Genomic DNA, 27,731 nt, shown 5'->3' with positions numbered 1-27,731 from the left:
GTCCCCGTTAATCCGAGGATGAAAAAGGACAGCTCGAAATTCCGGAGCCGAAGGCGGAACTAAACACTCGTTACGCTCGCGACTGAAGATCCGTTGCGGCCTCGATCATCTACATTTAAAATACGACATCTAAGAGGATTTGCGGATAATTTTCTCGGGGTAAATGTTTTTAAAAGAAGAATCAATCGATCGATGTAACTTTTATCTGGTTATTTTATAGCGAATGCTTGTCCTAACTTAATCCTGAAACGTTAAAATTTTATCTTAATCTGTAAATCTTGAATCCCATAAAAACTTTGTTTTCTAATAGATAAGACATGATCCGACGTAATTCTGATTTGGGAAATTATTGATATAAATTCGTATAATACTTTTCGTTAAATTAACGTATAAATTCATGATACAAAAAAGTACAATTTTATTTCTCGCGTTATTGGGGAAAAAGAATTTTTATCAAAATACTTTTCGTTCCCGCGCTCTTACAAATATCTTGTAAACATCTCTATAAAACCTTGAATTTTTTCCGACACTGTATATATGAGTAGGCATGACCTCAGCATTCGTATGTATGTACGAATACATGAATACGCCGTGAAAATAATTAAAAGCGCCGAGGTGAAGAGCATGAACACACGAACACTAAGAAAGTAGGAAACTTTTACTTTTGGAGTGCTGTCAAAGAGATTATTTCTATAGAGCGCAGGAAGGAATAATATATCAAACAAAAATACGTCTCACTGAACCAAAACTTGGAACAGAATGACATTGAAAAAGACACGTTATTAAAAAAAAAATTTACAAAGAGAACATATAGCAACATTACAAGACAAAAAGAAGTGAAATCCCAGAAAACTAATCTGTAGTGTAATTTACCTAAATAATCGAAACGAATAATTGGAATAGACGGCGCAAAATGGCAACGATATCTAGCAACTAGCTAAATACCCAACAATTCACTTTTCTTCCGTATTTTTCATTTTCGATCCTAAAATCGACTAGGCTAATATGCCAAACCCAACCAAGCACCGATTTAATTAATTCATTTGCACACGATCAAAGCATAGGTGAAGGTTCATTAACGAGCATCAAATTGCAGTTTCAATACGAACGAGACCTCGATCTCACGATCTGAAATGGTAACGATGAGAATCAACGATCCATTTTAGCGAAGGAACAGCGTTTCTCAAAGTGTCGCGGGCGATAGTAGGTCAGGAATAGATTTATCTAGGTGCATTCGCCTTGCACTTTACGCGTGAAAAAAATCATACACCGCACAGAATATTTTTATTATTTTCTCTTCCTCTCTCTCTCTCTCTCTTCCTCCTCGTGTTATGCGTGAACAAGGAATCGACGTTACGAACAGTTGTTATTTTTCGTTTTCTTTATTGGAGAGCAAGAACGGTTGCCAAGTTACGAACTGTTCTTTCCGCTTTAATAACTCGGTTGGTTGGAGAGAGTCTCAGATGAATGAAAAGTTGCGATATGTTTGATCAAGTCTGCTTCGTTTTGGTTTAAATTCCAGCGCCTCTCGAAGGCCAAGTTCAAAGCGTAAAAAAATTTGGTTATTTCATATGTGAGAACAGTATTTATTCAAAACTACTTTGCACGATAAAAAGTTCGGTATGTTAAAAAGAAACGTGCAATCTTGCTATAAACTTATTCTTCTATTAGCAAATTTTGTATTCAGCTATTTTATAAATCTTCGGATAATTATTTAAACAGTAACGACGCGTTAAATTTTCATTAGTAATAGATATTTATCTAAAAACGAATATTTCTTAAAAGTGCATAATAATTCAATAATATGAAATATCATCGACCAGTTAAATCGTATTAAAGAGCAACATTGGCGTCCATCGATACTATAATATATTGTAGAAATAATATTACATTCGAGAGAAATAACGGGGTTGTTTGTTATCCGCAGTGACAGAATATTACGTGATAAAAGCTTGCACGTAGATTTCTACAGAAACTTGGTCGTACAGCGTTCAAGAGTACAGATAAAATCCCATCCCCGAGAACTAAATTATATCGGTCAGAATGGTGCGGCGAATCTGTTGAATTAAATATCGTGTGCCGAATACAATATGACTTTTATTTGGCGATTCTACGCTGTCTTATCGTTGCACCGATATTCTCAAGTTTCGGAACATTTCAAGCACAAATGACTATTGTAATTTTATATCTGGTTTAATAGGATACTTCTGGATAACTTCGAGAAAGTTCGATTTTGTTAAATATTAGTCTATTAAATCTTTGTAACCCTTTGAATTATTATACAATCCTACACTACTATAATTCTCAACATTGTGGCGTGACACAACATACTGTTTGAGAACCACCGTTCTAAAACACACGCGGCCATGAAATATTGTTTAACATACCTGTCGCAAGATCAAGACGGTCGACGACCACCAGGAACGTCGCCAAGGTAAACCAGCGGAGTACCGACGAAATCGAAGGAAGCTTTTCCCCTGATCGCATCATGTTTGGTCCTCTTCTTCTTCAGCTTGGTCACAGCTTACCCTCGTGCATGTCTGCAAATTATTCACGATGATTCGTCATCTGGCACACACTGTCGAGCTCTATGACGTTGCATCTTCGCCGATCACACTAAAGATGCAACGTTCGCTCGATGTACACGATCACGATTGCTCGCTTGGAAAAGACGGCTGCACCTGAATTATCTTGGCGTCTTTTGTTGCGACCGGGGGAATCGGACGTTCCGTAGAGCAATTAGGCTTGTGATCGCTGGTGGAAGGGAGTCTTCTTCGCATTTATAACGAAAGGTGTAGCCTTTTCAACGATGCAGCGGGGAAATAAGGAAAAGAGAATGATCAGTATCGTGGCATTTATCTTTTATATATCGCTTATATCGCTTATATATTGCTGTGCATTTTGGGCGGTTATGCGTTGCGAATGACTGCGTTTCAAGTGCTATAGATGTGTGGATGGGGCGAATGTTAGGAATGCTTGAATGGGTCAAGTTTTAGAGACACGTGGCGAGATATCGTTGGATGGACTATGCTGGTCAGATAGCTAGAAAACGATGTAACCTAGACTAGGAGCGTACCAACGTCGAGAGGGAAGCGACCAGGTTCTCGGTGTTCACCGTGCAATTAAGTTCAAGTTAAAGAGAAAGCACCGGCGTAATACATTCGCGCGGTAGGATCGTGTAATTGTTCCCGCGGTGAAATTGTGTAAATTGGACACGGACTACGGTGTGAAACGCACGATGTCGGGGAAAATTCGATGGAACGAGTGAGAATGAAATCGAGAATGATGACAAATTGACGTAACGGGAGGGTGACACTGGTGCAAAGTTCATTTGGATTTCAATCGATTGGGAAGAAGATGCGATTATTTGGTTGAGGAAGAATTCGAATATCGAAATGTTTCTCCCACGTACCTACGATACATCGTTTCGAGTTACTTGCAAAGTTAAATCATGGTTGAACACAATTAATCCGAAAAATATTAATTACCGAGCTCGTTTGACAGGTTTCCAACGATTACTGTGAATTTCATTATATGCAAAGAAGAAAATGCTTCGAGTAACGAATGAATCGGTAAATAATTCAATTAGAACGTTTAAACGATAAAAATACAAATTTGAATTTATATATCATAATGTATTAAATAAGTCAGACAGACAGGTTTCGACTGGTAAGGTTACAATGACAATGACATAGGAAGAATGTTAAGAAGTCGACGACAAATTATCACGAAGATCTGTGTCGGCGTTTTTGCACGCCACGATTTCACTTTCGACGATGTTAGTGACCGTAACTCGAACAAATTGGCATTACGCGAATCGAGGCTGTCAATCAACTCGACATACTCCGGGGGATCTTAGGATGAATAGAGTAGTTCGCGACGATCGCTACCGCTTTGAAAAAGAAATCTGATTTCTTTTTTCATCGTTGCTTTTATCAGACTGTAATCCGACAGTTCAATTTTACTATTTTACTTCGTGCAAACGGTAAGCTCTTTTTCTTTTACTAAAATAATTAAGAGAATGATTTATAAAATATTTACATAACAAAATACATGCATGTATCATATGTATATAGAGAGAACTATACCTCTGTCATAATTTCATATACGAAGGAAAGAATCTGGAAGTGTATTTCCTACAACGAGTAATCACAATAATTAAACTTGTTACTATGATATTAGGAAACGCTCTTATAATTATAACGTCTGTCGTCTGAACATACCAGCAATTTGAGAATCACTAAACGATATATTACTGTGTACTTAGCTACTTCCTTCCACGATAAAAGTAACTAAAATAAAGTTTCTCTTGGATAAGTCATATTCATATGGGATCTAAAATCACATATACGTAAATAATTATTATGTACGTAATGTAATAAACTTCTTAATCCTTTCATAACTAAAACAACTCTGCCAAATTTCACAAGTTTCTCAGATCTCAAACTGATAACTCTACTCTTCGTAAATATTCAATTTTATCGACTACGAACGTGCTTAGAGTCGACTTTTAAAGAAGAAATTAATTTATTTCCATAAGATTATTCGTCGTAAATAAATATCAATTCCAAGTAATTTGTAGTTTTCAAAAGAAAAGGATATTTCTCGCGCCTTTTGCTACGAAAAAAAAAATTGTTGCGTCGCTATATTTTCCTACTTTCCTGACCGACTCGCTAACGGAATCAGCATACTACGTCTATGCCGAAGAAAGGAACGGTATACCCATAAACAGCCTGCGTGTTGCCTTACCGATGCACAAACTAACTGCACAGCTATGCAAATGCGTATACACTCACGGATCACGAAGTTCGACCTTGATGAAGCGTAAGTCTAGAAGAACTCGTGGAAGAGCGAAACGCTAAGACAGTGCTCGAGAGGAACGGAAGCACGAGCCGAGAGTTAAACTCGAGCACAAGTGAAACAGTGAACCTACTTTAAAGTAGCGAACGGATGAAAGCCGTATAAATTTCCAGGCGTTCCAAGTGCAAGGACGCAGCGCACCGTTTTCTCGTAGAAGGACGATCCGATTAGAGGGATCGTGGAAGTGGCCGGGCGATCGGATGCACCGTTTTAACCGAATTCTCGGCATTATTATCCCTGCTATCGCTGTTTGTTCCGGGATAGAAACGATAAAAGTTTTAACGTGATCCCGGAGACATTTATCTTACACCGACCGTTTCGAACATTTTAAATATACTAAATAATATATATAAATAATTCTACGAGTCGTATTCAGATTCTGTCCTTTTAATGGTTTCTCCGGTAGTGTACAAAGAATTAATTATAACATTTCCTACGAGATCAACAGCAATTTAAGAAATTAACGTGTCCGTAATTATAATGCTTCAGTTTATCAGCGAAAGATCAAAAGTTCCAACTCGCCCGACCATACTTGTCTCTTTCTACTTAACGTCGCATGGCTGAAAAATCCTCGCTGATACGTAGAAGCGACCGATCTCGATCAGTCGCAAACTTCCGTCATTCCGACAACAGCCTCGAACTTGGTCGAGCAACATGCAAATGATCCGTGGTTCCCTGTGACCCGACGCGCCGCAGTAACTCGACGATCCGAAGAAAACCACGGCGCAGACAAAGAAGCGCTTAATAAGAAGCTCGTAAACGGCGTAATGATACTTCCGGTCCGTGTACCCCACAACCGCGCAGCAAAACTTTCGCTCAATTACGTGTTTCGTGTTGCGCGAGTGAACGGTATCTGTCTTAATGGTGCAAGCACGCACCTTCAGCGTTATCATCCAGAACCGGACCGCGTTCTACTCTGCAATCTTATCAGAAATAAATCGCCTATTGAGGTACGAAGGTATTTAGGTTAGGGTGGTGGTCGTTTCGTCTGAAAAATTTATCGATTAGTGATTGAGATTTTGCAACGTGGATCTTTAACCTTTTCAGAGATGTAAATGCATCCATGAGTTCAGGAACATCGATCTATTAAATATATACTGTCAACTACGTACTGCGTATTTGAAATGCTATAAAAATCGACTTTCATCGCTTCCGTAATTCTATTCGCCCCGCTTATTCTCTAATTCGTTATCTGAATTACATATATTTACGTTAGAGCTGGTACGAGTAAATTCCCGAGCAATTACTCAAATGAAGTTCTCCTCCAATGAATCACTCGAAACTTTTTACTCGCTACGACCGCGTAGAAAATGTATGAAAACAACAGTGGTTTATTTTCCCTGACATCGTTTTCCACTCTGTTTCTATTTATTAAAGCGTAGAAGAATTTATCGAAATTGAACGAAGATCGAGCTCTTTTTCATAGGATCTTAATTTCGAAGAAATACCTTCAGCGAGAAATAACACAATTTTGCTCGACTAATTAGGTTTCACTTGGTAAAAATATAAAAACAGAAGTTCTGAAACTTCTTCCATTCGATCTTCTACCATCCCGATTCATATTTCCGGAATATTCATATTTCAAAATCTCATACGCAACCTTAAGTCCTGTTGCATTTATAGTTACCAACGCTAGATCGCCTAACTATGTAATCGCGCGATATCGTTTAATCAAACATACCATTACTGGAAGAAACAAAACGAGTCTTCGGTTACTAAGCGTATCCTGCATCTTAAACCGAGTAATTCGACTGAAAACTGGCGTCTTAAATCTGGTTCAGAATTATGCGAGGAGATCAACCTGGCCGTACGAACTGCATCCACAACCATTCAACATGCCATCAAACTTATCACTCATCGCTCGCATCTTGCTTCAACGATACCCGACACTACCAAACAATCCCATCAGTTGTCTGGTATACCAACCTTCCTTCGACCACGACTGCACTTCCTCTTCCACGATCAAAGTACTCTAAACAAATAACAGAGTACTGTAACCGAACAAGGTATGCGAACACAACAGGTGCGAGGACAGCACGCGACACTCGTTACCCGAATGAGCTGTCCGGATGGTGTGGACGAGCTCTAATAAAGAATCGGTACGAATTCGCGACAAATCGTGGTCTCCCTCCTCGACCAGCGATCAGGACAAAACTTTCGCCCAGTTTCGCGTTTCACGTTTCACTGGTGACTGGCATTGGCCGCGGTCGGACGGCGGCCGTGCGTCCACCACTTTCGGTCCACGAGGTTCCCCACGAGTAATACTTTCGACTTTGCCTACGAGTCGGATACGCGCGACTAGTCGGATCGCTCGTGTCCTGTTCGCTCGCGCTACCGACTTCGTTCACGTTGTCCCGGCCAAGGAACGGGCAAGTGGTTCGCGCGCGTACACCGCCGTTCGTATATCCAGCATTCACCCCTCTTTTACGCGCGAACCACGCTCGTCCTTTCGCTTTCAGCGGCCACTGACCATCGCAGCGACCATCGCGCACTACGCTGACAAGCAAATGCCTCACCTGTGCTCCGTTACTCGTCTTTGATAAGATTAATCCTGGGTCTTGGGTTGAAATGAAACATGATCGTAAAAATGAGAAATGGTCCAAGTTTTCCAGCGATGGATGAATACAGAATGACGGACAGACAGACAAAAAGTTTGGAAGTAGAAGGAGGGTCGAAAGGCACTCTATGACAGAGATGAAAACAATAGATATCTTTGGTGCTAACGATAAATGATAATTTTATAAACTTGCGTATGGTGAAATATATTATTCGTTTATGTTAACTATAGCCAACGTTGAAGGATCGTTTTATAGATCCCAACGATAGCAAATTTTGAAAGTAAAATGGTTGAAAGCGATCATCGATATCGATCACGTGTATTATACGTTTTACTAAAATATAATTTAACAAGAAGTACTCCACTTATTCGTACATTTAGACAAAAGGCGGAAGCCATAATGTACAATAAGACGCAGTTCCTTATTGGTTATCAACTTTCAAGTGAAACTGTAATATCATTGGACTCCTTTCATTCATCTTCGGTTGAAAGGCTTGTTTCAAGAAAGTTTTTGTGTAATAGCGTTCATTACGTCTAATCGTGATAACGATCACACCGTTCCTCGTAAAACGCTGTTCCTGCATCTCTTTAATATTCAGTTTCTGGAAGTTAAATGCTTAAAACGTTTCAAACTCGTGAGATTTCATAAAAAATTACTCGCAATTGCAAAGATCATGCAACAAAAATTATGTTAGTAAACCTCGTGCTTGCTGTAAAGATCGCTTTCCTTTCTATTTGCTATGCCACACACGTTCGTTTCAAGCTTTGCTCTCAGAATTTTCCATTCTTTACTTTTCTTCGTTGAAAGTAAGTACGTACGTTCGTTTCAATCGAAGTTTCTATCGTTGACAATCAAAAATATTCTCTAACTATCGCAAGGACACGCGTGCAGGCTCATAGCGATGGCGTTACGCGAGGAAAATTTCAAGCCCGCGCTGTAATCCTATGCGACGAATAAGATTTCTCAGACTTTCAGGGCCAAGGTTGTTACGGTTGATACTACCCTCGGTTCCTAACAGATCCTTGTCGAAATCTATTCCGAGATCTCCACAGTATTCCAGCTAACGTTATTAAAACTCGCAGGATGCATCGACGCGCATTAATGCAATTAAGATTCGTGCGGAGTTTGGCTCCTTAATGGAATTACACGCAATACTGACGAAACATCAGAACTCTGAATCGCGTTTCAACGCATCGGTACTTTACTTGAAATATTCGATTCGTTTAACATATTGTTACGATAAAAAGATTTTTTTACACTTTCGATAGCGAATGCTTTCTATAGAAAATATTTCATTGAATTAATCGTAAATACTTTTTTAACGCTAATCGAAATCTTACATCTAATCTTGATCTCTATATTTTACAGACTTACCACACTTTCGTTCGTCATCGTATATAGCTCTTCTCAGTTTGTACCACGTTTGGTGAATGTATCCTATTAATACGAACCGCGTGATTACTATATCGATTTTCGATAAATATAGTTAGGCGAATTGCGTCGATCCGGAAGAATTTCAGACAGAACGATAGTTGGGATTGCAATCTATACATCAGTTTGTCGGTAAGCAAGAACCTTCCAAGGTAATTGGTCAAATTAAGCGAGGAAAAGTGAATGTACCACGGACAGAATCATGCAAATAAGCGAAGAACAGCAAGGCGCGATTGTTTTTGTGGCAAGCAATAAAGCCACGTTAACAAAGAGAAAATGTGTGTTTCCACAATCGACGTAAAAACAACTTATTGACCGCAACATTGAAGAAAAACAGGTGTTACCCTATCAAATTAGCGTCGAAAGCGCTGATTATTGTTGAGCAATAGCATAAGATCGATTTCTTCGTACTTTTGTTCTTTCAATTTCACGATACTCGACCGTTTTATGCTGATTTGAGACATTGATGAGCTATTTTTTTAGTTGGAAGATGGAAAGTTTAATCCGATAGTTATATTATAGTTGCTTGATTGTTCTCTGAAAAATGTAAAAAGAAATTGTTTCCTGCGATATTGTAAGAAGTTAGGCTTCTTTCGATAATCTGTTGTAATTTTTCAAATTTTCAAATTAAGATAGTATCGTGGAAGATCTTTAACGCATTCCATAAATCCTGCGATAAATCAAAATTCCATTTCATTCATCTTCACCGCAGAGCAAATACGTGGGAACGATTTCGTATTTAAAATTTATTGTTTACACGAAGCACACACATCTCCTTCGAGCCGACTTCGTTTTGATTTATCCGAGAAGCACTATGTGCATTTCTCCCCTTTCTCCAGCGTTTCGATTACTTGAAAGCATATTTCGAACATTCCTCTTATACGAGAAAGGCAATTTTTCAAACTGTTATTTCTTTAACAACTTCTTCCGAAGATTTAAGAGGTTAAAGTTAAGAGGTTCGTTCCAAAGAAATTAATTAGCGATATAGTTAATCTTCCCGATAATGGTGTCTTTGGTGCCTGAACAAAGATTATTCAGGAAGTTTCTTAAAATATTGAACAATGTGTCATAGTCTGATCGAATAATCGTAATTGAATACGGGTTTCATCGAACTGTCGTGGAATTTATTCATCGGCGGAGCGAGCTTTTCGCGATTGATGCAAAGCAGTTTCATCATTAACATTTACGCGGCATTAGATATTCCGCCTGGAGATAACGAATGATTTATAGCGTCCTCGTTTACTTTTCAATCGTAATTCGTTCTTAACGAACCTTCGAGTGAAAAATTCCTCACAAAATTAATCGTTTCTCGAACAATTTTTCGTAGATCAGATACATTAAATAATTGCTATTCTTTTTAATATTTAACAGCGTCTTTAAAACATTAAAATTTTGTTTTTTCGAATTTGGGCTTCGTTCGTGTGTGTTGAGGACTCAAGAAACTCGCAAAAATTTTAATTAATTGGTGCACGCTGGTCAATAACTCGAGCGAAATCAATTTGGTTCAAGGCCCACTCGAATCTCTGTTCATGTTACAACCTGATCAATGATACTCTTTCTTTGAAGCGTCTTATATTTCGCATGCTTATCAAGTATTCCGTCAAATATTCCGAAAGACTCCATGAACGTTATTACGAACGATAAAGGGCCATCACGCGGCGAAGGAATAGCTACGATCGGTGCCATCTTGTCTAAAGACAAGCGCGTCTTCCTTTTTATTCACGACCTCCATGCAATGAAATCGTAAAGAGACTGGAATCGTAGGGACGTACTGATAAACAATGTTTTTAACACGACGCGTGTCTATCTACGAATATACGAATATACGAATAATATATTGGAAATGGCAAAAGGAAAGGACACACGCAGAGAAAGAGGTTCGACGCTAAATAGAAAAGCGAATAGAAAAGAAACAGTTCGAACGAGAATTAAAACACTGGGAAATAGCGTTAATGGGTTAAACGAACTGTGTACGTTGGAATTTGTAACATTTACTTCATTGTTTTACTTAATGACGCAGCTTTGTGTAATTTCTCGCGTAATTGTGACAGGAAGTTTTTATGTAATAAACGTAAGATTTAGTTTCTACGTTTGTTTTTATTACTATGGAAAGAAAGTGAGATTCTTGAGATTCATTAAGAAATTATTCTTACGAAATTATTACTGCAAGGATAAATGTTATGAATATTATCTTTCTATTCTTTTTCTTAGACTTTCGTCTTTGATGAAATACATACCAATTTTTTTGCAATGAAAATACCATGAATCGAACCTTGACCACTTTTAATTGTGATGCAGAAATTATATAGCAAAAAACGGGAAACTGTCGATTTCATAATCGTAATTAAAGTGTAGCTTCAGCTAAGAAATATAGGGTAGATAGGAGTAAGTCATGGTTGAATAGATCAAAATGTAATGTATCGACTACTACTAATGACTTGTTTGTACGTACAGTAATTGCATAAATTTGTAGCACGTCGTAGGATTATTTGAACAATAATTGCAAAAGCACGATATTGAGCAGGATACGTAAATTCCGTGGAATAAATATTTTTACGTATTTGACAAGTTCCGTGGGAATTTTATTATTACGTTATATCTTTAATACGGTAAGTTCAAGGAAACGTGTACACGATTACAAAGAACTCGTATCAAGAAAATAAAACAGACTCCTTATAGAATACAAGTCGAATATACATCTATGCAAATATATTTTATATATCGACTGCGGAATGATTTTAATCAATCCCAGGTACCAAACAACATCACTCCGGCCACCCAACACAAAAGCACCCTCGCGAAAACCTGTTTCCCCGGCGACGTTCCGCAGCTTGAAGAAAAACAATCGGCGCATCGTATCCCTGGTGGTTCGCCTCCTTCTTCGGCCCGTTTCGAAATGAAAATTTCCATTGTGTTCGCATCAGTCGTGTCGCGTTATCAAAGGGGTTGCTCGAGCTCGGTGTATTCCTCGTCAACGTAGCGCGTGCAGACAGGCGCGGTACTCGCGAAGAAATGCACAGGAACTCGTTAAAAGCATCTGTCCTTTCGTGTCTGCCGATTATTACGTGGAAACGTAAAGCGTGAAGTACGACACTGCCACGGTGGAAGGAGGTCAAGAATCTTTTACATCCTCGTTACGGTTCCTCGCGTCTGTGTTTCGGCTTTCAATATTAGATTCCCCTGCCGACGACGACCTCGGTTCGACACACCTGCCACGATGGACGTTGAGGAACGAGTCGATAAAGGAAACAGAGCCCCACGCCTCGAATCGAAATTAAAGACGTTAATTAAAAAGAAAAATACTGACCCTAAGCAGGAAGTTTGGCGAAAATATAACGTATTATTACGTTTTAACATTTTATTACGAGAGTATTAATTCCTTTCTCTAGGAAGCTGTCATAGTAGCGTAATCGCGTACTTTACGTACTTACAACTTGCTGTCCTTCTGCTTGATTTCAACATTTTTATCAAGCTACGCGTGTAAACGATAACGATTCTTCGAATTACAAAAAAAGACACGGACGATGAAAACAATAGCACATTCATATCTGTAGCCAACGACCATCAAAGATGGTAATTACTTTTACCCAAGCTCACCCTGCCGGAATAACTTCCCGTTTTGCGGTCACTTTTTCCGGCCCATTAAATTCTCCGTGCGTCCTCTACGAGATGAGCATACATTTTGCACTCGGCCACTATTTTGCATTCGATACGCGCGAAGCGTGTTTACTCTCACGATCAAGAGATCCTTTTCGATTTTGATCGAGCATGGAAATCGTTACTATTCTCGTGGACGTTCCTTCGAACGGAACTACAAAGGAAAATTATTCCTTTAAGTCTATAACCGTCAAGAAATAAAATTTTGAACCTTTTGCACATGACTCTTGTCATTTGGCTTCGAATTTGTACTTGTACCGTTCTATGTTGAACAGAAGATGTCTTTGCGAATATGTCGGCGAATTTATTCGAGAAACGGAAGGTACAGGACATGAGATCGATGGCACGGTATCAACTAGATCGCTGGATAAAAAGGGAAAAGCCAAAGAATAAACATCAATTTCGATACACTTTCCATGGAATCTTCGCCACGGGAATACTTATGAACCACTTTTTCCTTCGCTATTTCTCTTTCTTAGTTTTTCATGTTGTATTATGTACATAAGACACGCGCTTCGTGTGTTCCAATGCAACGACCGACATTTTCATCGTTGAAAGTTGTTCGGTTTCATATACATATGTACATAAATGAAACATGTTTGGTTTCTTTCTTCTTTTTCGTACGATGGTGAGAGTTTGAAATTGATTTGTAAAATAGTGTCTGTTCTTTCCAGGAATTTTCCTTACTAGCGAAATTCATTTCTCTATTTAATGAGAAAAACATCTCCGAAAATATCATCGTATTAAACAATGTTCTTTCCCAGAGAATATCTTCGAAGAATCACAATCGTCGGTGAATATCCTCAAAGAGTCAGCATCCTCAAAGAATTGCTATTCTAAAAGAATATCCATAGAATATACCCGAAGAGCCGTCCCTAAAGAATTACCATCCTCAAAGAATCACCATCCCTCGCATTCTACAGTCCAGGCTCGCACACTCGTAGCAGCATCGTGTATCACAAATAACCAGCAGATGAATTTTAGCATTTCTAGTCTATTGTATCGAACACACGGACCGCGAAGCTTTAATGTTAATAATAGACTCTAACGGTACATCAGCATAGAAAACCGTATGGTCGTCCGTGTTGCACTCGCCTCAGCTAACCGATAAATCGCTTCAGATTGCGAAGAGGCGCGTAATAACATCGGTTACAGCGAAACTTCCGCCCCGTGTCGCGTGCGCGTTCTGTAACTTTCGTTCTCGCGCGCGCCAGCGTGTGCAGTCGAGAATTATCGCTTATTAAGGTCGACGCGGATTGCGTTAATCGCGGGCTACGCGCTGCAAACGCCGGGGAAATATCGCCCTAGCGATGTTTCGTTCGAGGAAAAATCCACCGGAAGAATAAACCGCGGTCCTTCTTCACACGATTTGTATTTCTTCGTAAGATTTGATAAATCTTTCTGCTCCGCGTACGATATAGTATAGATATACACGTATAGAATATAAATCCTAATTAAACAACTTAATCTAGATCTGTCTTAAGTTATTCTGATAATCTGCGATCAACTAATCGGAGATTAACCTGACAAGCTAGATTTATAGCTATGTGTAACGATTATCATCGCGTGTTATTTAGAAGCTTGAAAAATAGAGAGAATTTTAGTTATCCGAGGAGAAGATAAATACCCTGATTAAATACAGAGTCTAATTTTTAAATTAAAAAATTAAAAATCAATCTAAATGGTATTCATTAAGGACAAAAGTCGAAAAATTGGAGAGTATTCCGTTTTATGGGGGAAAGAAGCGCGCTAAGTATGTACATCGAATCGCTTTTCGGATGATAAGCGCTGGAAACTGGCCGTGTTCGAGTGGAAAAGTGAAAAACCGGCTGGAATTAGCGGTCGGTCGCTCTCTTCGCAGATTCCGATAGATTTTAAAGTGCATGAAGCGTCACATCGCCAGGGAAAAAGCAGATGGCCGACTTCACCGGATACGCAGACCGCTCACGACCTCCGCTAAATCGCCGCTGAGGAAAGTGCTTTGCCCTCTGGTTTCTTTCGCGTTTCCGCGGGCTTCCGTCCTGCATAGCAACTAGAGACGTCGCTTGACACAGAATACAGCGAATGTAATGTACAGTTTCAAATTCGAAGAAATGAAAGTGCAGGAAGAGGCCTTTGGCTTTAAGCTGATAAAAGAAGCAAAGTTTATGGACTGGCAAGGAATGTTTATAAAATATTTGTCGACATTGGAAACTCTGATTAGTAGATAATAGAATAATAAATAGATATATGATACAATGGATACCATTGCGAAACGCTATATCGAATAATATCGGTAAAATCTACTTATCTATTTTCAATGACGAAATAATTAGAAAAAGCATCATTTCAGATCGATTTATTTCTTCGAACAGTTCCATTTCCTTGACCTATGAACGAACAGTCCCTCGGCTAGGCTCGTAGGTAGAAAGAGCCTTTTCCTCGATCGTGCCTCTCCGTTGTCGTCTCCTTATACTTTAATCCGGCATTATCCAAGATTCATCTCAGTTTACCCCCTCGAAAACGGAACTAAAACGGCAACTGGCCGGAAACTCTTGGTAATTACGAATTTACTTTTCTCCTTTACGTCCGCTGTTCCTTGCTTTCCGAGCAGCATAGCCGCGTCTAAGTGGACATTATACGTATTATAACGGCGTCCAACACGGAACGAGTGTACGAACCTTGTATTGTGCAAGCTGAAGCCTCGTCGAGCTGGGAATCGCAAAGAAGGGCAAGGTCGACACGCGAAAGAGCATCGTGCATCGACGACATGCTCGTTGCTGGACGATCGAACTACTAGGATAATTCGGAAGACGACGGAGTGAAAAATTAACCTTGCCCCGCGAAATTGAACAGCTTTTGTCGCTTTCGTGGATTTACGCACGATCGAAGCGATGCAATTGTAACGTATCTTATGCTGGCACAGTTACGAATCGCTGTTAATTTATAATTAAGATCGCTTTGAAAAGTACGCTTTCATCTAAATCACGCTGCATTCTTCCCATCGAATGAATTAAAGTTTCACGCGCAAAGTCTCTAAATCAATCAGAATATTCTTCGATGTGAATTTACGAACTAGAAAACGAAAATCAACCAATCGACGCAACCGTCGAGCAATTACTTGTTGTTGAACGTCGCCTGGTTGGCATCTGTCCCTGTCGCAAAGCTGTCTACACCACTCACCGTCCAAGTAATAAATCGTACGGTGCTCGTGCTCGCGTTTGTATCACGTTCATATTCGTCCAATAAAGAAGAATATTCGTCTGGAAAACACCGTGAAGCGGATATCGAACCTTCTCGGGATCGAGCAATCGATGATAGTTCGAGCGTTGCGCAAACGTAGCACGGTCGAGCGACGATCGTCGGGCAGATCATCGCTCCGGTAATCATTGTTTTGTCAGCCGTAGCAGGACGTCGCATCGCGTCTCGTGCCGTACCTGGTAAAACGAATCTGACGATCGTACCTCGAAAAATAAATTTATTCCGAAATAACGCGTATGTGTGGAATATTTGTGGCAAAACGTTAAAGCTCGTAGTAATTTCTAATTCTAGGGAATGAATATTGAAAAAAGCGAAATAGTTAAACAAATTACGTTAAGAATTATTCAATTCACGTGCATTTAATTCGAAGTAAAGATATATATGAAACCGACGATAAACAGGTATATTTGATCATTGTAATACTGTAATATTGTGATATATTAAAATAATTTAAATGTATAATCTGTTAACTTCCTCAAAAGACGATAATATTATTTTCGGTCATTAATTTGTCGTTAATTTACGTAGTTTAGTACCACTGTACCAGAAATAGACCAAAGTATCTGGACATTTAATAATTAATGTACGTCATTAAATATTTCGCAAGAAATAGAACACATAATTATTTTCTTCGCCACAAAAGAACATAAGAAATTTCTTAAATTCCACGCAACGAAAATCCATCAAGTTTTCCTCATGCCTAGCACAATCGACTAACATGCTGAACGCATCAACCCCTTCTCAAATAAAAACCAATAACTACATAACAGTAACCAATCCACTGACCATAAAATCTCCAACTTACACACGATTATCTTCCACCGTGCTACATATTAACCGTCTTACTCATAACCAAGTTCTTGCTCAAACTCATAAAAGAACAAGGCAATCTGGTAATTTTCCGAAACGATTTATGGTCCACCTTATAGACACCTTTCTTGCAACATTTCAATGGCCAACGTTTAAACGGAAACTCTGCAATCGATTCGATCGCTTATCGTGTTTTCTCAGCCTTCTCGTCGTGGTCTCGTTGTTCTCGATGTAACAGAATCGATCAGGCCGCCGAGAAATCGTATTAATCCATTCGTTGGGGATCACCGAATTTCGTAATTTTACATGATCGTTATTAGTTTCATAATTTCGCGGACACGATCGTTTAATCGTCGTTGATAGACGCAGTTTCGCGAAATATTAGAGAAAGTTGCTTCGATCGGCCAGCCTAAAGTGTATAAATCGTGTTAACTATATTCGTTTCACCGCCATAAAATCAACCGTATCGATCAACGTTTATGGGCTTTATGGTGTACGATCAGAGCGTCGATCTATGGCAGAGGAGGATCGTCGACCGAGAAATCTTCGAATATTCGAGGTTTGACCGAATGACACGGAATCGTATCAATGTTGCCGGGAATGGTCAAGAGAATTCAAAGTAAGTAGGTCCTGGGATCTGTTCGTTCATGAAAACTGTTCCCCTTTTCTTTCTACGGAGTTTTATTGCATGAAATACTCGCAAATATGGCTACAATGCCGGAATGCTCGCTATTGAAATCTGTTCCTAGGGACGTAAAAACAAAATTATTGTGATACGAATGCACGACAACTGTTTCCTGCTGTAGTAGAAGGTATGACACGGTTGAAAGATCGTACATAGTTGAAACAGAGTCTTTCGATCTAAAATTGATCGTAACAAATTTAATAAAAATAAGTATAATTGTACATTTATAAACATAAATGTTATTAAATATACATATTGGATTCTATGTATTTTTTTTCTTTTTTTAACTATACAAAATTCTCACGATAAAAAATAAAAGAAGCATTAGGAACGAGAAAAGTGTTAATCGGTATTAATTTGAAATTCGTAATTAGAAAAGAAAAATTCATGTTTTTTAATGTGGCAAGATACGCCGTTAATGCAATAATAAAAATATTTTACGCTTAATGTCGCGCCATTATCAAAAGAAACACGATAGATACGAGTGCCTCAAGTTCTATAAAATTGAAGGACTCGAAGCACAAGTGGGTCAAGTCCAAAATTTAATGCCGGCAAACGACATACTCCGTCAGGAATTAAGACCATAGACAACATTATGCGCAAGGTGATTTCTGAAAGTGTGTCACACCCTAAATTAATTCATTTTAAATATCAACGTATTCCCTCGTGTTCTCATCCCCCACTTGTTGAAACTTTTTATCCTGAAAATGACGTTTATTACATTTCTTACAAATACTACTAACGTATATTAATATCTTAGAATATAATTATACAGCATGCGATCTCCAAGAAGATTTTACAGAAATTGAAGTTTATCAAAAAAATCTTTCTTCGATCGTTGAATAATCTTATACATGTACATGTATACGCTAACTTGGAAATAGAAAAAAGAAATTTTAGAAATATGGAACGATTAATATTTTACCATATTTTTCAAGCTTTCTGCAAACTGATGCATCAATCGTAATATACTTTAAAACGTAATTAATAGCACGTTGGATGAAAAAGTCTCGTTAGTTCATCTTGCTTCGGATCTTTAATTTCCAGTTTATAAACCCGAAGAGGTATTATAATTTCCTAATACATGTATACCACATTTTTCTATCGCGATAAAACGAGCGAATCTCGATTACTCGTCTAAAAAAATGTTCGCACGAATATATCTCGAGCAGTTTTATTCAACGATTTTTACTACGCTACAAACGTGCAACGCTCCTTTAGTATTCAGGATATGATCCATACGAGCCAAACGAAACGTTCTGGCAAAAGTTCCAAACTGTTTCGTGTTTCCGTTCTGCGAGTCAAGCGCCAAACGAAGAGAGAGTTTTTTCACTTATCCGTTGTTCAACTTGCGAGTCGCTAATTATGAGTAGGATTCATTTTATTGTACTCGGTGCGTATACATTGCTATTTGTATTTTTTATTATTACTATTATTTATTATTGTACTATTTATTCTAAAGTCCGCTATAGAAAACGCCTGTCAGCTGTTGCAGTTATCCTTTATTTCCCCGTGATCATCATCTTTGTCTAAGATACAATGATACAAATAATACAGTGTATATTTCTACGATACAATTTCCATTTAGATGTAATTTACATGAAACCGTGTTCCCGCGTAACATGGTTTCACGATGTACGACATTAAGCAGGAACCGAGCTACAAACGTAACACGTTATGCGATGGTTACCAGTACGCTAACACCATTCGTTTAACCGCCACCAGTCTCAGATCCCATAACTGAAAAAATGCAGCGCGCACACGTGGCCTTTCGCGAGGAATGCGTCTGTTAAAGCGGTTCTTAACGCACCGCAGAACTGGTTACGCGTTGCAATTAATTCTCAGGCTAGTTCCGCCAGTTATTCGAGCGTTGCTCGACTCCGGAACGGTCATAACGCTGTTAACAAGTTCGACAATGCGTTTAATCAAAACAACGAAAGACCTGTTGAATATTAAAAATGATAAACCTTTAATCTCGGTTTAAATTTATATCTTTAAAAATACTAACAACCAAGTCGTTAGATACATTTATTCGTCCGAAGAATATGAAACTTGTAAAAACTTGCGGTGCGCGTAAAGTGTAGAATGTCGAAGATCAACTGCGCGTGATGAATACCAGAGTCCTTATTCCACTGTGACTTCATATTCTACTGTACGCGCCTAATCCAACTGTGAATTTGTATTCTACCGTAAGGCTTTGCTGATATTCTTTTACAAACAATCTATACGATATTTTGCAAGCATTTTCCTGTTAATACATTCGTCTATGTACGCAATAACGCACATGTTTCGATAAGCAAGGTATTTTGATGATCTTTTAATTGCATAACGAACTTCTATCTACACATAGCTGTAGATTTCATTTTTTTATTTACTAACCTAGCTGTCAGAGACGGGCAATACTCTACAGTGATAGCGAATGTAACCGAACCGAAGCAAAGTGGAGGTGGAGAGCAAAGTAGCAAGTTGCTGTGAGCGATTGTTCACGGCCGATGGTACTTTTTCACGAATGATTCGCTGTGTTTCCCCTTTACGTAACGATACCTTGCAATCGAGTACAAAATTACGTAATTTTCGATGGTCGCAGCTGATTTTGCGGGAAACGGGAGTCTGAAATTGAGAACAGGAGACCGTTTCATGTGTGACAGCATGATTAATGAGAAACTGCTCCTATCGTAAATGTAAATGACACTTGTGACTGATCGTGGGATGTTCACACAACTCGAACGTTAGGGACTTTTGCTTTTGACGTCTTGTACATTCGACGGAGTCATTGTCTGATCGTTCAGTACTAATTTAACTGTTTCAAACACGACTTTACGCCTCTTTATGCCCATGTACGTGTACTTTTGCAATTGCCTTTTATTTTTTTCCATTATATTCTGTTAACGGTGCATTCTGTTAATAACAAACGGTCATTTTGTAGTAATTATCACTAAATTATCATATTTCAGACTGAAATATCGCATTGCTGATTGAATTCCATTATGCACGTTACTTTCCGACGTATACTCGTACAATTTACGTGCAAAATCTATTTTTAATTATATACCCGCTTACTCTCACCAGATGCTGATTTCCATTTCTTGTTCCAATAATCCTGCATTTTCAATTTTATCGCAATATTTCTTACCCATTGGAGCAATACAACGCCAGAATAATATGTTTTCGAAACCGAGTTCATCAATCAAATTTCGCGCGTCCTTGCTCGCGTACAACCGAGAGCCTCTAATTGTCCACATATTTCAATCTCTCATAATCAATATTAATCCTACGTCTGGCCAGAGTTACTCGCAATCGTTGCTCGCATAAATTTCTCGATTCACATGCATACGCGTGTAAGTAATTACTCGATGCGTTCCGTGACATTATGCCCGTTTAAACATGTAGCCGATGCAGCATGAACTAGCTAGCACGCCGAATAAACAGATTAAACGGTACTACTAGTGCCATCGCTGACCCCTTGCACCACGCTTCAGTCATAGGGAGACGATGCAATACTTGTTACCCGGTACGATTATTTCGTATCCGCCAGAAACACCGGAATTCGAGGCGATTATCCGCTTGCGGATCGACTACGAACGTTACGAAAATTGCGTGTAACTCGTGCGCGCGTTACGCGCTCGCCCGTCTGCTGAAAAGCCGAGATTTCACTGGAGATTCCCACGAGCGTCCCTTTTTATTCTTTTTTCATATTTCTTAAGGATAGTTTTGCGGATGATATTTTCTCTAAAGACAAGAGATAAGATACTTTTCCGAGGAAAGGTCAGATCGCGATTTCAAGGATCGCGATAGAAGGCAAAAAGTTAGAAGGTAAAAAATCATTTCATTGGAAGATACGGGCATGTGCAAATATTTCTTATAGCCACTGTATATTTGCGTGTGAACAGCATCTCTACTAAAATTCTTCGTCCTTTTACATTCGATACTTTGTATTTAAAGTACAAATTAATGAAACAAATATTCTAATAATTAAGACGTGAGAGTTAGAGTTCAAAGTTATCACAGATCCTGAGAAGATCGTACAACGTAAAGCTGAAAGAAAGATACGCATATATATATATATATGCACGGATGTCTGCTATAAGCGATATTAATACATCCAAGGATGACTGTGATTTTTCGCAAGTGAGATTCAGATTGTACGGTTTCATGAAAAGCAACGCATCGGTTACTTCCTGTGGCGTGAAACGTACTTGAGATATTTCGCAATGTACATCGCCTACCATTAAAACAGCTCGAGAATTGCACACAAGAAAACTCGTAATCTCTCTAAACATATTAACTCGATCCGCGCTCGACGCCGTGCGTTATAATTATAAACATCCGCTTAAACAAACATTCTCAACCGTGTCTGATTGATACTCTACGAAATCTTTTAAACGCTTAATCGTCTTACGATAACGAGATTTATTTGCGTAATCCAGGTGAGCATACCGGGGAAAAAAGCAGCCTATTTTTGCGCGAATAATTAGAGCGAAATGAGGCGCGATTACGTTCTGTTAATCGACGCCGAAAGAAGCGAGTCGATCGAATAGATCGTGTCGATCGGCCACGAGTTCGCAGCTACCTCCGATCAGCTTTCGTTCCTTTCGCAATGCTACGGAAGCGTTCTCACGATCCTAAGGTGATTTGCGTTTCACGAATGCCATTTCGAGGCAACGATTCAGCCTACATGGAAAATTCTTTTCACTGAGAACCTAACTACGTTCCACCCACTCGACGTAAAGCCTAAACTGATCCAACCACGTTTTCGCGCAGCGTGATTTCGTGGAAACAGCAGGTTGGATTTTTAAAGAACCATAACGCGAATTTCATCAAACCCCAACAAACTCCTCTTCTACTTCACCGATCGATTCAACCTAAAAATTAGCAAATCCTGTTTGAACGATCGTCAAAACAGCCATCGTCCTTTCCAACAACAAGACGTCGGCTCACGAGCGAATCTCGATTTGAAATTCAAGCGGCGTTTGCACGCTCGATCGCTCGCGGAATAAATATCCCCGTGGCCGTTCCTTTACCCGTCTTTTCGCCGATGATCGTGCTTCGTAAACTATCGATAACCTGGTAACCCGCTTTCCGAGTCTGTCGAATAATTTCGATCGTCGCCTCGACGGTCCTTCCACCGTTCGCGTAAAATAAACTATTTCGCGGGCCGACGAGGATCGTCCGATCTCGGCCGAGTGGAACAGCAGGAAGACGACTTAAGAAGGATCGTATGGGTGCACGTACCGACAGGAAGCGTCCTCCGGCAGGATCGTCCCGGTCACATGGCTACGATAATGGCTTCCCCACGGGTAGATCTCGCGGTGTCAAGGCCGACCGGCGTGGATCACGCGCGATCCACGGGTTGAACGCACTCGATCCTTCTTCCCCGTCTGCCGAAGCACCAACTACCTACCGAGTCGACGGCCAGCCGTGCACTGGACCGGGTGTATTTACCTGTGCTCACCTGACCAGCGTAAATCCACCGCACAAGACAGATGAGATGACCTGTTCCTTCCGGGTTCTTCGCGATCGACGCGGCTCTTCTTCCTTCAACCACGCTCTGTCCTTTCGCGTATCGCTTTTTCCTTTGCGTCGAGTCGCTGTGAAATTCCGTTCCTCTATGGAGTTTCGGTTCGACAAGCCAGTGTTACGCCTTATATTCTCTTTGTTTTTTTTTTTTTTTTTACCTCGCGTCCATAAAAATAAGAGCGAAATTTCATTTTTCGAATAGCAAGATAATTTTGAACGAATGAGTTGTTTCAAAATAAACGAATACTCTGAATCGCGGATTAACAATCTATAGAAATTTACTTATAATCCGAGGAAAATTTCATTGACGATACCATATGAAATATTTGTCTGTTTTATGCTCATTTTTCGAAACAATCGGCTCTTAGAATTTATACGACAAGTAGAAGAAATTATCACGGTATCGTAGTTTCGTAACATTCTATAGATTACATGGATACCTGCTACACCAGATCTCGTGACAAATCGAGTTCTTTCGCTCATTGATTGACGACATTCGAGATAACTTTATGTTATTTTTCTCGTCTCGCGAGATTCCTAGCACGCTATAATCCGTTACACCGATGTTTTTCTGCAAAACTAGCTTGACGTGGAAGGATTGATGATAATTAAATTACGTTAGCCTTTAAACTCGGTACGATTCAGTCACGTACTAATAATATCGTTGTTTAGCTGCCATAAAATATACATCAATTGTCTGTGTGAGAATCATCGTTATTCGAAAAATATATTTCAAAACTTTCGTTAAACTACGTATCACGATATCCTTAAACGTACTTCTTAGATCTCTATCGTACAATAATTGGCGTGTACAAAATGCGTGTACAGAAATTAACGACTCCCTAACTGAACGATAATTATTATTTTTATAGCATGAAAGTGTTCCAACCAATTAAAATCGTTTGTATTCCTGTAAAATAACTTGAAGGATTGCTACGTATAACGAAATATTACGAGCACGATATGTATAATATTATTTCGTAAGGACGAAAGCAACATTTGAATCTACAATGTGTACGTTTTCATAATCCTATCGCATAACGCGTTAAATAGACGCTTTGATTAATCGTCGAAAAGACGATCGTTTTCCCTAAAAATCGTATGCTGTTTTCCATCGTTTCCGGTTCGCGGAAGCTTTAACGCGCTTTTTAAACCGCCTGTAGTTCAAATATTAACACGATTACTTAAATTCCTTTTCGTACGTGAGAAAATCCACTTCTTTTCCCATAACTAGTCGGTGGATACAATTAGCGAAGCGAATCTTTTCCTCAACACCGATTAATAGCGTAATAGATGCATTTTGCTTAAATATGGCAATCAACGACGCTTTAATCGCCGAGAACCGGAGGATAATGGATTAATCGACCGACTGGATCATACGTAACTATTCTGGGTCGTTACACGCGTCGTAACGAACGCTTTTGGAAAGTGTTTATATCGTTTCTTTTCTCTTTTTCCTTCTTTTTTACGTTCACCGGCGACCTATGAGAAAAGTTATTCCCGATCGATACGTATCGTAGGAATTACACGTGACGAAGTAATTTACTCTGCTGAAAAATGAACAAATTAAAATGTTTCTTGTTAGTCGACGCAACACGGTGGCTGCGTATAAAGCGGATAAGTGAAAGCAAAACGTGTCCTGCCCGTTGCTTATCATTTTTTTAACCGGAAGAGCGGAAAGTGTAGGAAAAAGTATGGAAAAGCATTACTGGCCCGTAGACTATGAAGAAATGGTTCCAGTAAATGTAGATAAAATGATCTTATCGTGCAAATTAATTAATGTCGGTTAGGAGGGAATGGAGTACAATCACCGGTCAGTCAAATATCCGATATATGGCTTTGTCTTATACCGGTTGTTTTTTGCGCTGCTCTCTAATTTCAATCGAATTAAATAACCCGTGCCGATTCGTAGTTCTCTGGTGAAACGTTTAACGAAGATACGTGAGTGAAAATTTTGCGCGTTTCCCTGATGATTCTACCTTTTGCAGAAATTTCTATGAAACGGATGCTGTTGAAAAAAGATTTAATATTGTGCTTTACGTTCCTTTACGAACGATTCAAATGATCGTCTTAATTATATCGTTCGTTTCGGTTTAATTAGGCAGAAAGAGATCGCAAGAACTTTAATGCACGTTAATGTATTCTTGAAATAATTGCCACGATTATATTTAACATTTCGCAGGTCGGGTTCTACCGGACCGGATATGCTACAACCTGAAATCTTGCAATCCCCTTTAATCTGCAGCGCAACCGCGCAACTAAATGAAATTCAGAGATAACAAGCAACTAGTCACCCAGTTGCTTTCTAAGACAGCGATCTGAGAAGCAGGAACTTTCAAAAACTGAAAAGGGAAAGGATAAAGACAGTGGAAATGTTCAGGATAACATGGGAAGAAACTTTTGGCACGACAAAGACATACTCGCGGAAACTTGACATCGACTTGGTCCTTCTTTTTTTCAAAACGATAAATTCGGGCCACCGGCTTCTGCCTCTCCGAATGTATTCCGGAATATTGTGATTTATCGGCGTCGCAAAGGAGACGACGCGCACCGAATGGATTAACGTTTCGGATGTTATAGCTCGTTCTATCCGGCATCGGCCTATACGCGGCATAACAATGCGAGTTTTACGTGGAAACGAGGTTAAAGAAAGGAGAATGCAAGTCGAATACCGAAGGGAATAAGCAATTTCTCTTAAAAATCTTGTTAGTTACGAAAAAAGAAAATTAAATTGTATTTATTCTTAGTTGGTAAAACATTAAACTTGTACAAATTAATGTAAATTACCGTGTAAAGGTAATTCAACTATTTGATCATTTACCTTGAAAGAAGCGTGCAGACAGTCGATATCACTGTCAATATTTAAGCTTCTCAACGTTGTATTGACAATATTATGTTGATCGTCTAGAGGATCTCTTACGTGCCATAATGTCGAAAACTTTTAATATTGACAATAATATTGATCGGCCGAACGCTCCTTAGCTCTTCCCCCTCCAATTTTTCTTCCTAGTCATTTGTGAACTTTGAAAAATTACATCGGAAATATAGATAGATTTTGAAGACCAAAACAAACAGGCGGAAGAACGAAAAATCAATCGAAAATTTTTCTTTCTTTACATTCCGAATATAAATAAAATATTAGTGAACAAATTAAACTGTAAATTGTACGTGAACGAGTGTCGGACGAGTCACGTACTGCCATCTATTGAAGATGTAAGGAACAGCAACTTAGAGTATGCGAGGATAGATGGCAGTACATGGCTTATCCGAAATGTATAGTGTCGATATTCATAGCATACCACGCATGCACAGAAAGAAAAACTTTCTACCTTCCATGTTGATTTTTCATGACTCAATTTTTTGTACGGTTGCTTCTATGCTTTCGATAGGGAGAGAATTTTCTCTCTGTTTTCGGTGCAGAAGTGTCGAGAAACGAGACTAGTTTGTTTTATTAGGATACCATTATGTATCTAATATCGCGAGTGTTACAATGGTTTCATGAATTAGTTCTTACCAATTATTCATTTACATAGATATCTAAAAGTTATACTTTTTGAAACTGTCAACTGTTTTACTAACATTTTTAGACTCGTTAGCCCAGTTATATTACAGTAATTTGTATTTCATAGTGTTACAAGAGAAGGAAAAATAAACAGAGATTTTTTGTAAAATGAATATTTTATTCCAATGAAAATTCATACACAGCTTTTCATTCCGTTTAAGAATAAATTTCACAAATGTTTACCACAAAATAAGTGTAAGCGCGTTTAAACTGATTATGTACGATAAATACAAATAATTGAAAACGAATCTCTTTACGTTAAAACCAGTTTCTCCTCATTTTTCTTTTTTTTTAAAATATATTACAGCGGAGATTTCCCATGATGATAAAAAAATGTTCCTTGGATGACTAACATTTTCTGGAATTGTTAATTTCGATCTTATACTAGTTTCTTTGCTTCGAAGAAACTCTTCAAATGTCTGATTTGCCATGCGCCCATGATCAATAAAATAACAGATTGCGCGAGGGACCACCAGAATACCCGATGGTGTGTACTTTCAGATGTTTGTCTGAAACGTTCTTCACGATACTGCAAATACATAATATAAGGACATAGTTCAAATCCTAAGCAAAGCAATTCGGAGCTAAACGTAAGATAAATACCCTTTGGTAATTTTGTTCCTTTGTTATTTGTTCCACTTGATCGAGAAGCTGACGTATCCTCAACTGCAACTCGGTGAACTTTTCCTTCTGAGCTGTATTGGCATAATCGATAGTATGTTCTCCAACTTGAATGTCCAAGTGTACTCTCTATATAATAAAATGAATTTAGTTACGTCAAACGCTATAAACAATTATTATTTTGTTTACAATTAGATATGTTACCAGTTGAGCACCACTGAACCAAGAACTGCTATTAGAGTACAAACAAATCACATGTTCACCAGGCGTATGAGAAGTAAATGAAATTCTTCCCTCTGAACTATACACTCTGGAGAGAATCATTTTATCATCTGGATCCCTAACTTCCACGTGCATTCCCATCCCGACACTGCTCGGAGCAAATCCACCAGTTCTCGGATCATACAACTCAACTTTGTAATGTACTATAGGAAAAAAAATGAAAAGTTTCAATGAGAGTCACAGAGAAATCGAATTATTAACTGTAAAAATAATTCACTTTATTAACATACATTTCACGTACCTAAAACGGTCGTTTCATCTGGAATTTCCTCGATGAAACACTTTCTTTCAGTCTCGGCGATGTGAAAATAAAGTCCAGTACCATATTCGAAAACGCATAAGAATATAAAGAATATACCACTGTGTCTTAACATGATTTTTGATATGCAGTGCTTTTAGTAGCACGGCGGAGCTTAAATTACGAATAAAATTCTATGTGATACAGAATGAAGCACACGTCACCTTCGAAAACAACAGTGAAGTTCACGTACGTGGCGCTAGTGAGCAT

The 27,731-nt window shown here is 38.8% G+C and overlaps 2 protein-coding genes and 1 long non-coding RNA gene across 3 annotated transcripts in view; 1 reads left to right on the top strand and 2 right to left on the bottom strand.

Annotated features, from left to right (window-relative positions):
• The window catches only part of LOC126870427 (cadherin-89D), a 37,565-nt gene extending 30,501 nt beyond the window's left edge, over positions 1-7,064 (bottom strand). Inside the window, exons 1-2 of the mRNA XM_050628134.1 lie at positions 6,787-7,064; positions 2,388-2,540 (exon numbers count right to left, since the gene is read on the bottom strand). Of these exons, the coding sequence (XP_050484091.1) occupies positions 2,388-2,490 (103 nt within the window). The 5' untranslated portion in view covers positions 2,491-2,540; positions 6,787-7,064. The remainder of the gene's footprint in view (positions 1-2,387; positions 2,541-6,786) is intronic.
• Positions 3,878-26,429, top strand: LOC126870448 (uncharacterized). Its single transcript, XR_007691338.1, has 2 exons — positions 3,878-3,985; positions 24,941-26,429. It is a non-coding gene; the product is annotated as an uncharacterized LOC126870448 (long non-coding RNA).
• On the bottom strand, positions 26,418-27,607 carry LOC126870443 (transmembrane emp24 domain-containing protein eca). The gene is made up of 4 exons (XM_050628165.1): positions 27,465-27,607; positions 27,146-27,366; positions 26,924-27,070; positions 26,418-26,849 (listed from the first exon to the last, which is right to left on the bottom strand). The coding sequence occupies exons 1-4, from the start codon at positions 27,595-27,597 to the stop codon at positions 26,700-26,702; spliced, it is 651 nt and encodes a 216-aa protein (XP_050484122.1). The 5' UTR covers positions 27,598-27,607; the 3' UTR covers positions 26,418-26,699.
• Positions 27,608-27,731: the final 124 nt, after the last annotated feature.

The sequence above is a fragment of the Bombus huntii genome, chromosome 10, assembly GCF_024542735.1.
Source record: "Bombus huntii isolate Logan2020A chromosome 10, iyBomHunt1.1, whole genome shotgun sequence".
In the NCBI taxonomy this organism is placed as follows: Eukaryota; Metazoa; Arthropoda; class Insecta; order Hymenoptera; family Apidae; genus Bombus; species Bombus huntii.
This window is presented reverse-complemented; position numbering and strand designations above follow the sequence as displayed.

Bases quoted from the DNA above. Each gene is read 5' to 3' on its own strand.
- LOC126870443 (XM_050628165.1), bottom strand. From the start codon at position 27,597: ATGTTAAGACACAGTGGTATATTCTTTATATTCTTATGCGTTTTCGAA. The intron at 27,071-27,145 runs GTAACATATCTA...TTTATTATATAG, and splicing joins GGTTCAGTGGTGCTCAACTG to AGAGTACACTTGGACATTCA. The intron at 26,850-26,923 runs GTATTTATCTTA...ATGTATTTGCAG, and splicing joins AGGAACAAAATTACCAAAGG to TATCGTGAAGAACGTTTCAG.